Source organism: Phodopus roborovskii, unplaced genomic scaffold (genome assembly GCF_943737965.1).
Source record: "Phodopus roborovskii unplaced genomic scaffold, PHOROB, whole genome shotgun sequence".
NCBI lineage: Eukaryota > Metazoa > Chordata > Mammalia > Rodentia > Cricetidae > Phodopus > Phodopus roborovskii.
This window is the reverse complement of record NW_026126418.1, coordinates 25,328,815-25,344,123: the sequence shown is the minus strand read 5'-3', so window position 1 is coordinate 25,344,123 and position 15,309 is coordinate 25,328,815. Positions and strand designations below refer to the sequence as shown.

Here is a 15,309-nt window from a genome sequence, read left to right as displayed (position 1 = left end):
CACCTGCTATTTTAAAAATAAGGTTAATATTAGAATAGCTCTTTCATATCATCTGAGCTAATTGTTCTATTTACAGAGGTTATTCCATCCCTCCTTCCTCATTATTTCATCATAATTTATACAAAGAACCTCTTATTTATCTCCAAATTACATTTGTTCAAGAAAGGAAGAAGTAGGGCAGGGGTCTGTTAATTTAAATGAAAACTCAGTCTGTTTCAGCTGCCTTTCTGTAAATCTAGAATACCTTGGGCAGTTGGGTCCTTTTCACCCCTGTCTCTGCTCCTTTGTTCTCTGTTAAATAGTATTTCAAAACAGGATTCCTCCAAGGTTGTCTGTGTATCAGTGTAAAATATATGCTGACGTGTTTTCTTCGGAAGGCATTTGGAAGGGTCTTAAAGGAGTTCGTGACCAAACAATAAGTCATAACTAGAGATCAATAGCTACTTCTCCTATGTTCAGTATTATCATTTTTGTGCTCATTTCTAAGTTTTTGAAGTATAAATTCTAATGTTCACAGTACAAATCTTTCTCCCTATTGTATGAATGTAGAAATTTAAATGTTCACTTAGGAAAAATATGATTTCATAATATTTGAGATCTAAATTCAGTTACTAAAAGTTTCCTATACAAAGTATGAGGATAGAATTTGTTTACTATATATTCATATAACATTAGCATATAATTTCTTTTTTTCCTTTTGTAGGCCGTTTTCGTCAAATTGAAGTGCTTACTACTGTGGCCAATGCATTTTCTTCTTTATATTCCCAAGTCTCTGGGACACCCCTGCAGAGAATTGGAAGTATGTCCTCAGTGACCTCCACCAAGGAGGCAACAGACTCCCCTCCTCCTCTAACTCGAAGCAACACTGCAAACCGTCTGATGAAAACACTATCCAAACTAAACTTATGTGTTGATAAAACAGAGAAAGGAGAAGGGGGCCCTTCCCCTGCTGGTGAGAAAGGAAAGAGTCTAAGCATTTCTCTGGCTGAGGACAATGGCGGGAAGAATGATCCCAAGCTGCAGAAAGTTATGAAGAAGAAGGAGTCCTCTTCTATGCTGGCTACAGTTACAGAGGAAGTCTCAGGTAGTTCATCGACCATCACAGACGGTATTGATGCCGACAGACTTTCTGATGAAGCAGATGGTAACATTAACCACAGAATGGAAAGTGTACAAAGCAAAGAAACTCAAAGTCAGGAAAACAAACTGCTCCAGAAGTCTGTTGTTCCAGAATCTGACTTAGGTTGTGATGTCAATATGGCTGGCCCCTGCGAGCTGGAGAGCAGCAGTGAGCTGAGACATGAAAAAGAGCCGTGTGCACCACTGACAATCCCATTCCTAAGAAATATAATGACGCAGCAGAAAGACTCATTTGAGATGGAAGAGGTAGGTAAAAGATGCCCTGGGATTACTTTTGAAGTAGAGAGCCAGGAAGCAAAGCCCTAGAATGTGTCTGTAAAACGGGAGGCTGTTAACAGATTCATAACATGGAAACTCTCCCTTGTGTTGACTTCCTGTTTAGTGTTTCACAAACCAAGAGTTAGTTGCAGAGCTGTGTGCTATGGAGCCCCTCAGTTTAGACTGTTATCTCCCAGATGACTTCTTATCTGCAACCATTTTTTTTTTCTCAAGCCTAAGATTTTGGTGTCAGACAGAGCCTAGAGAGTATATATATGCAAATCCAAATCAGTATTACATTATACTGAGAATGCAGAAGTCAAACAGACATGTGGTTTATGCTTAAAGGGTTCCAGTGACCAGGGTGAGGACGAAGACAGCTTGTGAGCAGATACTGATGATGGTATCTGCCTGAGAGGGAGGGTTCTAGAAGGCTGCAGGGTGGGCTCTTGTAAGCCCAGATCAACTTTTGGTGACTATTTTACCAAATGATCCTCCTGCTAGTTAGTGTAGAATTTGAATTCAGGAGGGAAAAATACTCATGAGGTTCATCTAGAGCTCCTCCTAGTTCATAGGGACTGATGGCTGTGTGGTCCAGCCAGGGCAGGCCCTGCCTGTGGGAGGGACTGCTCAGCCTGAGGATACTACATGGAAAGTGCTGTCTCCTACTACACAGGAAGAAACTGAGGTATAGGAGTTGTGACCATTCATAATGCAATATGCAGTTTTACCTATTAAAAATGTGAAAGATTTGCTTTGGTAAATTTGCTCAACTAGCTTTAGATTCACCTTTTACTGGGGTGAAGAATGGTGCCCATAGAGTCCTCTTAGCTGAGCTTTGTATAAGTCACATTAGAGAATAATTTTACTTAGTTCAAAATTGCAGTTGCCGGGTGAGCTATGTTTTGTTTGTTTTGTTTTGGGTGGTTTTTGAAATTTTTATGTGTTAATTATGGCTAAAGAGTAAAATGAAAGGGGAATAGAAGAATATCATTTTTCTTGTAGGCTACTTTTTCCTAAAGTTTATCTTTCCATTTTTTAATCACTAAAGTAATTTATGCCTTAGTATAATGAGTATGGAAGAGGATTATGCTGGTTGCTTTACAACCTCCATCTCTGTCCTATTGATTCCTGTTGGATGTTGTTGTGGTCTAACTAGTCCTAACTGCTAAGTCTAGTCTGACCCTTCCCTGAGCCTCTCTTCTGGGCTGAGTAGATCCCACAGCTTCCACACTTGAGCACCATAGTGCAATATACAAACTTGTACAAATTATGTACTATTTAAAAATTTCATGTCGTTGACTCAGTTTGGACAGCAGTAGGTTGGCTGTGTCTTTTTTGTGGTTGTTAGGATTTTCAAGAATTCATAAGTTCTAAGCAGAAGGGTAAGGGGCAGTTCTCTGAAAGGGTGCTAATAACATTCACCAAGGGTCCATAACATCTGAAAATGGTAGATCCAGTTTGGTGGCAGTTACCTTTTGCCATAGATCTTTTTCATTTGCGCCCTCTGCTGGCAAAACTAGTTAATGACAAAACGATGTGAACCTTTTGGTGAAGTGTAAGATTGTGTGAATAAGTTAAGGAATATTAGATATTTGGGTGTGTGTGTGTGTGTGTGAGAGAGAGAGAGAGAGAGAAATAGTAGTAGTAGTATCCAGAGGACAGAAGCAGGATGATTATGAGTTTGAGTCAAGCTGAAGCTACATAGCAAAGTGTAGGCTAGTAGCCTGGTATACATAGTAAGATATTTTCTCAAATAAATAAGCAAATTATTTTGTCAACTTTGCCTATTGTAAATAGAGGAACTTTAAGCAGAATGAATCCTTTCTTTGTCATACTATTTAAATATGCATTTAAAGACCTAGAATTCTGGGTATTTTGTTTTGTTTTGTTTTGTTTTTGTTTGTTTGTTTGGGTTTTTCCCCCCTTTGGGAACTTTAGAGAAAGCTTATAAAACAATGGATAAAGCAGGGAAATGTGTTGTCTTCATTTCCTCTTAAGCATGATATCAATCATACTAACAGACAAAGAGAACAGTCCCCCTGAGGCCGATTCCATCCCTTTCAGAGGAACTTGTAGGGCTTCTCTGGGAAACTCCCTTTGGTTGGGGTCTGATTGCTGTAGAGACTGCTGTTTCCTCTGTGTGTAGCAAGCAGCAAGCAGATGCAGGTTAGGACTCTTTCTCTCAGAGAGCTGGCTCTCCAAGAGGGTGTCTCAAGGCCAGCAGTGCTCAGTGTGGTTCTTCGGGGGAGGCAGACTGGAGGTAAGGAGTCAGAGTAACCAGGGCCGAAGAGGAAAGATGTTTAAATGGGAAGAAAGTTAAACACAAGACAAGACTGATACAGGCCTAGGAGAAGTGTCTATTTCTTAAATTTAGGAAAAGGAAATGATGAAAAAGGCCATAAACTTAGTTAAGTCAGCTTCAGAATGTCCAGAGTATACAGAAATTCTAAACCCTTTCTCATTTTTTGGTTGAGGTCTGAGGAGAGGATTTTAATTCTTAGTGGCTCCACTGGATGATTTTTGTTTGGTTGGTTTTTGTTGGCTTGTTTGACATAGTAACTCTAAGAAGCTGGATATAAGAAGTCTGAATGGGTCAGTTAAAGTGATCTTACTGAATGAACAGTTGCTTTGTGGATATGTCTGTATTAGTTTTGGGAGCCCTCCTCTGTGTTCCAGGTGGTCATCTCACGGTGTTAATGAACTATTTAAATATAATTGTTACTGGAGGAACACAATATTTCTTGAGCTCCTAAAGTAACTATTTCTAATCCTGTCTTTGTACTTTTTAGTGGGTTTAGCTAATACAATTTATTACTTTTAGAGTTTATTTTATTTATTCATCTGAATTCAAATAATTCCAATCAATCAGGTATTTAAGAAATAGCTTACATTGTTTCATTAGCCCTCCAGATTTGGCTGTGAATTTTGTTTCTTGAGACAAAGTCATGCTGTGCAGCCAAGGCTGACCCTGAACTCACATTGATTCTCCCTCCTCCTCCTCCCAAATATTGGGATTGCAGGCATGTACCACCATGCCTATCCCTTGCTCTAGTTTCTGAAGATAAGAATATGAATTCTAACAATTGATATCTGTCCTAAATCCCAAATAGTCACTGAGTTTGTTACTTGCTTTTCTTTTTTAATCTAAAATACCTTAAGTCTTTTTGAAAATTACCTAACAGTGGAAACAAAACTGTGTGTTGTATGTTTTAAAACTTAGCAGTTTTCTTTTTTTAAGGTAACTTCCAAGTAATTACAGAATCATAGACTAGTACAAACAAGGTTGTTTGCAGTCGTTTTCCTCCCCTTATACCTTACTTACACTTAGGGACCACTGTCCAGCAGTGGCTTTTACACATCTCAGAGGGATGACACATTCCCTATGATGTCAGGGGGAGATGGACAGGAGGTGGGTGAATGTCAGTGACAGAAGGCTGAGAGGAATCTTCTGTCGTGTCATTGCTACTCTATGCTTCAGAGTTCACTTGCAGTTACTTTTCATAGTTTTCAGTCAGGACTGTCAAAGAGTTTTCACCCTTTTTTTGTAATTGCAAAAACAGATAATTATTCCAAATAATTTTTAGAAGCCAATGAATGGCATTAGTAAGACTTGCTTTCAGGACTGCTTTCTTTTAACTGTACCATACACTTGCCATGGATCATATAGGTGGGTAGAGATCACTGAGATCACTGGAGAAGAGCTCAAGTTCTGGTCACAGCCCCATACAACTTCTTTGCAAAACATTCTTTGATTTCTTTAGTCTTTCTTTTTTTTGTGATACAACACATAATTGTAATTCCTAAGACTCTAAATTTTATTTCATCATTATTCTATGTTTAGTGTATATACAATGACAAAAATAATTAGTGTTGTTCTGATCCTAGTGAGGGGCTAAATACAAAAATTGTTATAATCAAAAAGCAAAGTTATGATATATTGACACTGATTCAGAAAGCTGTTCCCAAAACATTAGGAACAAGCAACTTTATTATTTGGATAAATGTGGTTTTTGTTTGTTCCTTTTATTATGGAAAGTTTTGAACCTGTATGATGAAAATCCATTACTTATTATTCAATTCAGTTACATTAGATCATATTTTTAAGAATGTAATCACTTGCAGCACTGACCAGCTTACCACATAGCACTAGGAAAGCTTGCTGTGTAGATCTTCTTTCTGTATCGGCTCCCTCATTTTCCACTCAAGTCTGACTTTGGCATAGTTGTGACCAATAATAAAAACTAAGAAATAAGTTGTCACTTGCTGTCTTAATGCTGTAAAATTTGCTAAGTGAGAATATACTTACTGATGTTAGTTTAGTAAGAAAACATGATCCTCTCTGTTGTCAATGCAAGGGTAAAGGGCTTTGTAGTAGAAGGTGAATGTTTGTTTTCCATAGAATAACATCATGAAGGGATAGACAGCCAGAGAAGGTGGTGTGTTCTTTAAATCCACACTACTTTGTAATTAATTTTATCTATAAGGAAATAGAATAGTTGCTAATCCTACATTTCAAAGTGAGAAATAGTAATTTGTTGTATCTAAGCTATACTGCTAAAGTATAAATAGTTATCTGGATTTATTTTGTACTCTTTCAGCCTAGTTAATGATTTTTCTTTTAATTTTTTTTTTTTTTTAAGAAATCTGTCTGTATTAGGTTGGACCTGGGTAGCAGCTAATAATAGCCCTTTTGTTGAATATAAAAAGAAAATGTGTTCTGTTCCTTTACACTTAAAACAATGGGTTTCCGGTTGAACTTGTATTTGCTGTTTTGAATAATATAATTTTTAAATAGTAGCAAAGAGCAAAGAACAGTAGAGCTTACTTTATATGTCTTATATTCAGAACAGTGTTAAATGGTGACTACTTTGAGTTTCTTCAACTCATAACTATAGATTCATGGAACTATGTAGCATATAGCTGTCACATCATCAGAAATCCCTGAACAGGGTAGTAATATTGTTAAACTTTGTGGAGGTGGTATGTATGCATTTATGCCTGTGTGTGTGCGTGTGTGCGTGCGTGCGTGCGTGCGTGTGTGTGTGTGTGTGTGTGTGTGTGTGTGTGTGTGTGTTGGCTTTCTCTTCATTCTTATTTATTAGCTTGAAGTATATCAGGATTCAAATTAAAACTTTGTTTGCTATTTGTTCTATGATTTGTTCATGTTTGGTCATTTTGCTTACTTAATTGACTTGTGCACCCTCCAAATGATACCAGTCACTCTTGTTAGAATAGCCAGCCAGTGTCTCCACAGGGTGAGGGTGGCATTTAGAATCAAATCTCCCTAAACAGTGATTTGTTTGTTCAGGTAGGGAAAGAACAACTTTTGTATATTTGGTACTTCCATCAAATGGAATTTTTAGAGAGATTATATGGGTAAGACTTTTTAAGGTTTGTTTTAGTTGTTTTAAGAGTTCCTTTCCACTTACATGCAGACATAACTGTAAGAAAATACCACTTACAATGACTTCATTTCTGAAAAGTTGCCATAGTAGAAAGATGGCCCACACCAGGAAGTTGCCCAAATGTTAAAATTTAAAGTAGTTTCAATCTGAGGAAAAATGCTAGTCTGTGTATCAAATTTGACCCAGTAATCATTTCCTGTGGTACACAGATTAGGATTTTTCTTCAGATTGAAACTACGTTAAAGTTTAACATTTGGGCAACTTCCTGGTGTGGTAGTGTTTTCTTACAGTTACATCTGTGTAGTTACTTTGTATGTTACCTCTCTCCCAGCTGCTGAGGTAGAGTGCTGCATGTCACTTAGGGAAGTAGATCAGAAAACATAACTGTGGCATATGCTGACAATTTTGAGATAAAATGCTATATGATGTTTGGTGCACTTTAGTTAGACTGACTTGTTTAATGAATTACCATCAAGAGATACTCGGTTCTTGGCCATAGATTTTCTTAACTACAGAGGTTTCTCTTTCAGGTTCAGAGCACAGAAGGAGAGGCACCTCATGTGCCAGCCACTTGCCAGCTAGGTCTTGCCAAGTCGAAAAGAGGTAAGTGGGACCACTGCCCACTAGTTCCCATAATTACTCTGTGTTGTCAGCTGGGAAGGAAAGGGGTTTATCTGTCAGTGTGTGTAGCAGTAAGTGTGAAAAGATTAGGGTACAGGGTGGGGTATATTATCATTTCATCATCTAATTGTTGTGGGGTTTTTAGGCAGGGGAGACTTTTATGCTTATAAACTAATACTAGATTGTTTATCCTGTAATGACCTCATTAAATATTTCTGGGTGCTCTAAATATTATTCAGCTCTGCACATGCACTGAAGCAGATTAAGACTGCTTTTACATTGTTATGACTGAAAACTCTTATGTTCTCTGTCTGGGTATTCTTTATGCAAATATATCTTGTAAGTAGAATACTTGCAATGTAAAACTGGCAAAAACTCACTTGAAATAGTTAAACCTAGTTAAATAAATTCAAAGTGTAGATCAAAGGTGAGTAGCCCCAGATGCCACTTTCCTCTTGAATTGTTAATTATTGACCAGAGAACCTTTGCATCCATTCCCCTACAATTTCTTTTGACTTGGAACTAGAGAATATCATCTGCCTTTAGATTTATCAAGCTTTTGAAAGTTAGAGAAAAATGAAGACAGACATAAAATGACCACTGAAGGTAGGACTGTTTTTTTTAAAATTTTACACATAGCAAGCCACTCTTTTTTTCTTTAAAAAAATGTATATGTATGTTCCTAGAATAGGAAATTACATGTTTGTCCTCCTGATCTCTGAGGGACAGTTTGCATGTGACTTTTCTTTCATTGTGGTTGGTGTTAAAAAATAGGAGCTTTTAGTCACTGCAGCTCTAGTCAGACACAAAATGAACTTTCTCATTGGCATTTCTTTCTCTCTTAAGTCGATAAATAATTGTTTCTGTTTCTGAGCTGTAAAGTGATGCTTAAGACTTTGCCTTAGGTGGATAGGCAAGTGCCATATTGGGCAAAGCAACTTGTCATGCACCAAAGGAGGATAAAACAGAAGAGTAAAGTTGTTTTAAGTTCTTTTAGGGAAACTGAGTGATAGGGAAGATGTATTCAGTTTAGGGTCAAATCTGAGTTTCTTCCTCACAGTCTCTTGTTTGTAACAACATAAGAAAAGCTATTAACATATTTATATGTAAGTATCTTATAAAGTAACAATAATGAGCTTTGTGTATGCATTCATGAGAAAGGGGGACAGGAAACAGCAACATTTTACCCATTCTGGAAGGTGGCCTATTGAATTCTGGTAGTGTTGTGTGTCACTGATTGACCGTGATTTCAGATTAGAATCACCAGCATGACACTCCTCATCTCACAAATTGAATAGAAACAATGCATGGCTTCACTAGGAGGACTTTACAACTTGAACTCCCTAATCTCAGGTGTAGGGACTCTCTCCTGCACCTTAGAAAGGTTTAGTGGCACAGCTCGTGTCCTGGCCTAGTGTTTATTGGGCTTCCTAGAAGTCCAGTACTATTCTTGTTATAGAAGACACAATACATTTTCTTAAAAATCTAGAAAGATACATGGATTTTATTTGGTTTCTTTGATACTAAGCAGATGGTGCCCATGTTTTGTGTTTTCACACTTAAATGCTTCTAACTTTTAATTTTAGGTAATAGCTAATGTTTTCAGAACTGAGGATTAATCCTTCTTAGATCTAAATTTCTCTAGTAAAGAACTGGTCTCATTTTATAAGATTTCCTTGTCTTATTTTATGAGTATCTTGCTTGTATGTATCTGTGTACCTCGTGCCCATAGAGGCCAGAAGATGTTGTATCCTTAGAAGTGTAGTTATAATTCTTTGTGAACCACCATGTAGGTGCTGAGAATCTAACTCAGGTCCTTGGCAAAATCACATTTTCTTAACTGTTAGCCATTTCTTCAGTCCAAGACAACTATGCTTTTTATGGAACAGAAATGTCTGCCTAAAAATTTTAGACTGGGATACATAGACTTTTAGAATGTTTATTTTTAGGCAAGGACATTCTCGTTAGCTCAGGCTGGCCTCAAACTCAAGCTCTATTTGTCAGTCTTTCTGGGATTGTATATGAGCACAATAGTGCCTCTGTGCTTTGTAGCTAAGGGAATGTTTTCCTACCTTCTCCTGAAGTAGTCTCAGGCAATAGAGGGCTCTGATTCCAAACCTCAGAGGAGAGAAGTTACTGCTTTGCCCATAAAGCAATGGAGAAACTTAAACTGTTTGTTCTGTTCACTTCCCCATGCCCACTGTGAAGCCTGTCATTCAAACTGTGTGAGTCATGTGGTGCTCAGCCTTGAGGGAAACCAGCTCAGACCTTATTCTGCTGCACATTCAACAGATCTTTAAAGAAGCAGTCTGACCTAGTCATTTTGACTTCTCTGTACTCCACCAAAGTTCCCTTTGCCCAACCAAATAGGCACTTTAACTTCTAGATCATTTGTATGACTGCTTAATTGTTGTGTTGAGAGTTATGACTGAGTCATTAAGCAAACACTGCCATGTTGTTGTACATACCAGAACATTAAGAATAAGTAAAGTTCCCAATTTCATGGGCTCATAGTTATAAAACAAAACAAAACATAGCAAAGACATGGAAGCACCAGTACAGTGCTTGACGTAGACTGTTAATTTATTGTTAATTCATTTTTTAATGAATGTAATGCTCCATTAGAACTTGTGGTAATGGTTTGTTACAATTCAGTTTGATAATTATCCCAGCATTTCTAGGCTTGGTAAGGATATGGAACACTTCCTTAACTCATTATAGAGCTTTATTAATGTCATGACACTGTTACAGAATTATTTTCAGTTTTTAATGGGGTTAAAGATGCAAATAAACTTTAATTTTGGATTTTATATAGTGATATTACCTGGTTCAGATTATTTGGTAAGCACTGTATGTAACCTGTTGCTTTTGAAGTTCTGCAAAATGTCTCCTGTCTTTCAGATCCTTGCGAATGAATGAGCTATAATGTCCGCTTTATGGTAGCTCTACTATGAATAGAACGTCATCTTGCTTGCTGTACTTAGCATCTTTCTTAAAGAACATATACATATTTATGTATTTAGAAATTAGAGCCTTGTGACAAAACAATAAACATGTTTTACAATATTAAAAAATGTCATATATTAATGAATCTTTGACTTTAGTGTAATTGTTATGAAAGAATTAATTAATACAGATACTTGCATCATTAGAAACATCAGAGATATTTAAATACCTTTGCATTTCAAGTGATTTAGTTTATTGCCCTTAATTTCATTATTTCATACTAAGAAGATACAAAACTTTTTTAATGCATTCTGCATAAAATTTCTAATTTTATTTCTTATAACTGTCTTTTATAGACTTACATAATGTAATTTTTTAAATTTTCATCCAGTTTTTCTCTATGGTAAGACTTAATTGGATTTACCAAATATATCACCATTGAAAACTAATTAGCAAGTGAATACTAGCTTATTTTCTGCTAGAAAATCTGGTCTAGCTTTTATTTGAACTTAAATTACTTATCATGCTTTGAAGCATGATTTTTCGTAAGTTCTTTGTGCTGCTTTATTGGGGATCATATCAGTGATAACGTTGCTGCCTTTGCAGGCCCATGCAGTGGTTTTGTTTAACAGCATATTTCTACTGACAGATCATCTGCTGCGAACTGCAAGTCAGCATTCTGACAGCAGCGGCTTTGCTGAGGACTCTGCAGACTTCCTGTCCCTCAATCATCTTCAGGTACTAGTTTCTGTTTTAATGGGCACTTTCATTAACATCTTCGTGTCTTACTGCAAGGTGATCTATCAAATGGATATGGAAATAAAATGTCTGGAATGTAGATCTCTGCTAAGTATTTGACTATAAATTTCAGGTTTTACTCATTCATGATCTCTGAGTATTTTTTTTTTAAATCTAAGTTTTGTGTTATTGGTGACTAAATTGCTTTGGTCATTAAACTGCTTGGCCTTATGTTTTTTTTTTTTTTTTCATTTGCTTATGTTAGTATATTACAGCCTTTTATAATAACGTGCTTATTTGAAAACTCATATTCCTGCTAGCTTCAGGGACAGCTGTGAAAAGTTAGGCTGTGTTAGGTAAATCACCAGAAAACAGGTGCTTCTTTATCCTTGAGGGGCTGCTGGTTGGTTGGTATGGAGAGTCACAGAATGCACAGAAAAGGAATTCAACGTGTATTTCATACAATTTGAAATAAGGGGGGAAAGGAATGAAGAGCTTTCTAGAAACATGACATTTGAAGGGTAAATGGGCAAGAAACTCACTCAGGAAGACTCAGAAAAAGTCATTATGGAAGAGGAGGAGATCACAAGAGTCCACTTTAACCTGAGTTAGTAGCAACAGATAACAGCTAGGGGAGGGGTCATTTTTCTTTGGATTTCTGGCCACTAGTAGGTTACCCATGTTCCAGTGGGTGGCCCTACACCCCTGTGTATATATAGGTAAGACTTATTAGACTCAGTGTGTTATCAAGATAAAAAAAACAAAAACTAGGTTATAAAGGTGGGAGGGGGCACGTTGTGTGGGAATCTAGAGGGAGTTGGAATTGGAATATGTAGTTATGATCGTAATTCATTATGTTCATGCATAATATTCTTAAGAAACTAAAATTAAAAAACTACTTAAAACCATTGGATAGAATTCTTCAACTTAAAATGGAAAAAATGATAATCAGTAATAAGAAGCATGGTATAAAGTTTGTAAATAAAAGTAAATAGGTATCTACTCTCCAGGCTATAATTTCTTGACTAGAAATTTGCAGCTTTACAATGCTGCAAAAGTGGGTTTTGTTCTGTAGAAATCTTTGAATTTTAATATTTAACTGCATTTTTTATTATGTAGGATAGTAACAGTGAAAGCAGTCTGGTGTGTGTTCCTAGAAGTGAATGAGTAGTACTCTACAGTATACTGTGTGTCAGTATTTTATGAGTTAGTATAAGTGGTTTGAGCATACTTAAGATAGAATGGGATAAGATGTGATATTTGACCAGTTATATATATTAAATACATTTAAATGAATAATGGAGTATGCAAAAAAAAAAAGGGCAGTAGGAAGAGGGTATGTAGTTGTGATAAAACAAACAAGATAAAGGCAGCCTGAGTTATATGTTAGTGATGAGGACGGAAAGGTCAGACCCTTGGCTAAGTTTTCTAATAAGGATGACTTTTTCCTTGAAGAGGTCCCTATGTCTTAGCATGGGAGGGAAGTTGTTCAGCTTGGGAAGGGACCATAGTGTAAGAAGAATTCGATCCAAAAGAACCTGGGATGAAACTGTAGAGAGAACCCTGGTCCTGAAGTCACATGATGACAAACACAGTATGGTTAGATGTGGGAAAAGAACATGATTTCTTTCAGAATGAAGAGAAGGTGGTGAGAGCGAGGGGAATTAGAGGTAGTGGAAGAGAACATTAAGAAAGTTTTCTTCAGTTCTGTGAGTCAGTGTCATATGTTAGAAAGGAAATTTAAGAAAAATAGATCTTAGACAATCTTGATGAGTAAGTGGGGAAGGAGATGGTAAAAACCAGAACAACCATGGGAGGAGAGCGTTGAGTCCAGACACATGTCATCGGTAGCCTTTTGTCAGTTGTATGTCTTACTTTATTCCCATTCTCCCAAATGTCTTCTGTTTCAGGTTCATGAGTCCCTGCAAGCCATGGGGAGTAGTGCTGACAGCTGTGACAGTGAGACAACTGTCACATCATTTGGTGAAGACCATGTGACTCCTACAGTACAAGACCAGCCTTATTTTAATGAGTCAGAGGAGGAGTCCTGTGCCTCTGTTCAGAAAGGAAAAACAAAGGCGGCAATAGTTGCTGACAAAAGAAAAGCGGGCAACCAAGGTTTCCCTCGGCGTGAGACTGCAGAGAATACTGGAAACAAAGAGTCCACGAGGGGTCCAGGTGACCCTGACCCTCCGCTCACTGAAACAGAGGAGGATGCACCTCCAGCACTAGCTGGGGAGCTCCTGAGGGAAGGTAGTGGGGACAGTGATGTGGAGAGGAGCAGTGAATGTGAATTTGCCCAGTATACCACACACCATATTCTCAAATCCTTGGCTCCTGTTGAAGCTCAGTGCAGCAGTACTAGCTCTGAAAAGAAAATTGTGTTTCCCTCTTCTGTGGATAGAGTGAATACGGCCTTGCAGAGAGCCCAAATGAAGGTTTGCAGTATGTCTGGTCAACGAGTAGGGCGTAGCCTAATAAAATCAAAGGATCTGTTGAAACAAAGGTACTTGCTTGCAAAAGCTGGCTATCCCCTAAGAAGGTCTCAGTCTTTGCCTACCACCTTACTGAGCCCAGTAAGGGTTGTGTCTTCTGTCAATGTACGACTATCTCCAGGAAAAGAGACCAGGTGCAGCCCACCGTCCTTCACCTACAAGTACACACCTGAAGAGGAACAAGAATTGGAAAAGCAAGCGACTGAACATGATGGTCAGACTGTGGTTAAATCCACCATCTTCATCCCCCCACCCTCTGGGAAGAAAGAAGAAGCCGCTCAGAGTGCGCTGACACAACTGGAGGATGGCCACCATGGAAGGCTTCCCACTTGTCCACAGTTCGCTGCAATATCCCAGTCCACATGTTCCCTTCACTCTGTCCATGAGTGGCAGGACAGGCCCCTGTGTGAACACATGAGAACCCTGAGTGCTCACAGCGTCCCCAACATATCAGGTGCCTCATGTAGCGCCTTCTCTTCTCCTTTTGGATGTCCCTATTCACATAGACATGCTGCCCACCCATACAGGGCATGCCCCGTGAATCCTCCTTCTGCCATAGAGATGCAGTTGCGAAGAGTGTTGCATGATATTAGAAACTCACTACAGAATCTTTCACAGGTAAGATTAAAAAGGTCTTTATATATATATATATATATATATATATATATATATATATATTTGCTCTGAATTCTTCTTAATTCACCAGGAAGCTAGGACTGAACAGACAAACAACCTCAGCTTATTTTCTTACATGCCTGAACTCATCTCCACCTGCTCTCCTAGACACGTCCCTCTTGTGTTGTGGGAGAAAGCTGTAACTAATCCTGAACAGTTCGTTTCTGTGCTGAGAGCCTCCTCTTTGTAGAGGTGGAATTGTTTCATGGTGTTTTCCCTTATTCATTCTCTCCTTCATTCCTTTTGTTTGGAACATAAGAGTGTCCTGTTAAAAGCATCTTCCAGTCCTTCTTTTCCTTTTCTCTGCCATTTGGATGTCTTAATCACCTCTAACTATCTTAAGTCTTTTCTTTGGCTCCCTCCACTGGCATGATTTTCTCCTGGTTCTTGTAGCTCTCTGACTAGGCTTTCTTCTTCATCTGCTGACCTCTGATGCTGGCCTCCTGGCACAGAATTAGTCTGTTTCCATGGTCTCAAAACTGGAACCACTCCGGAGCGAATCAGGTAAAGTGTGAATTCTGAATGCATGCCATCTATTACAGTGAAATAGTGGACGGGTACCAACTTTGGTAAAAATCAAAGTTGCAGCTTTTCAAATAATAATGAGATACAACTTTTAAATACCATCTTTGGGACTGGAGAGATAGCTCAGCCATTAAAGGCTAGGCTCACAACCAAAACATACCATCTTTGTTCCACTGCCAGTTATCCCGAATGGTTTATAGTCTATTTCTCCTTCCCTGTAAAACATAGCTTTGGCTGTGACTGAGTTGCTCAGCATTTTCACTGTACTTGTGTGACAGAGCCCTCTATCTGTGCCTCTGTGGTGTGCCTTTCCAGGCCAGCTTCCCCAACCGTGGTTTATTGGCCATGAATGTCTCATCAGTAACTCAGTTGATGACTCTTCCCCACCCCATACCTCACTGAGCAGACAGATGATTCTCTGTAGTCTCCTTGCTTAGATGATACTGGGCAGCAGGGTTCGCAGTATCTGTGAAGTTGGGTGATCCACACATATCACTTGGTTG

General features: G+C 38.2%; 1 protein-coding gene across 2 annotated transcripts in view; it reads left to right on the top strand.

Annotated features, from left to right (window-relative positions):
• The window catches only part of Itprid2 (ITPR interacting domain containing 2), a 36,958-nt gene that overhangs the window by 8,225 nt on the left and 13,424 nt on the right, over nt 1-15,309 (top strand). For both annotated transcript variants that reach the window (XM_051184380.1, XM_051184379.1), the window contains exons 8-11: nt 704-1,386; nt 7,337-7,409; nt 11,023-11,111; nt 13,022-14,224. In XM_051184380.1, the coding sequence (XP_051040337.1) occupies nt 704-1,386; nt 7,337-7,409; nt 11,023-11,111; nt 13,022-14,224 (2,048 nt within the window). The remainder of the gene's footprint in view (nt 1-703; nt 1,387-7,336; nt 7,410-11,022; nt 11,112-13,021; nt 14,225-15,309) is intronic.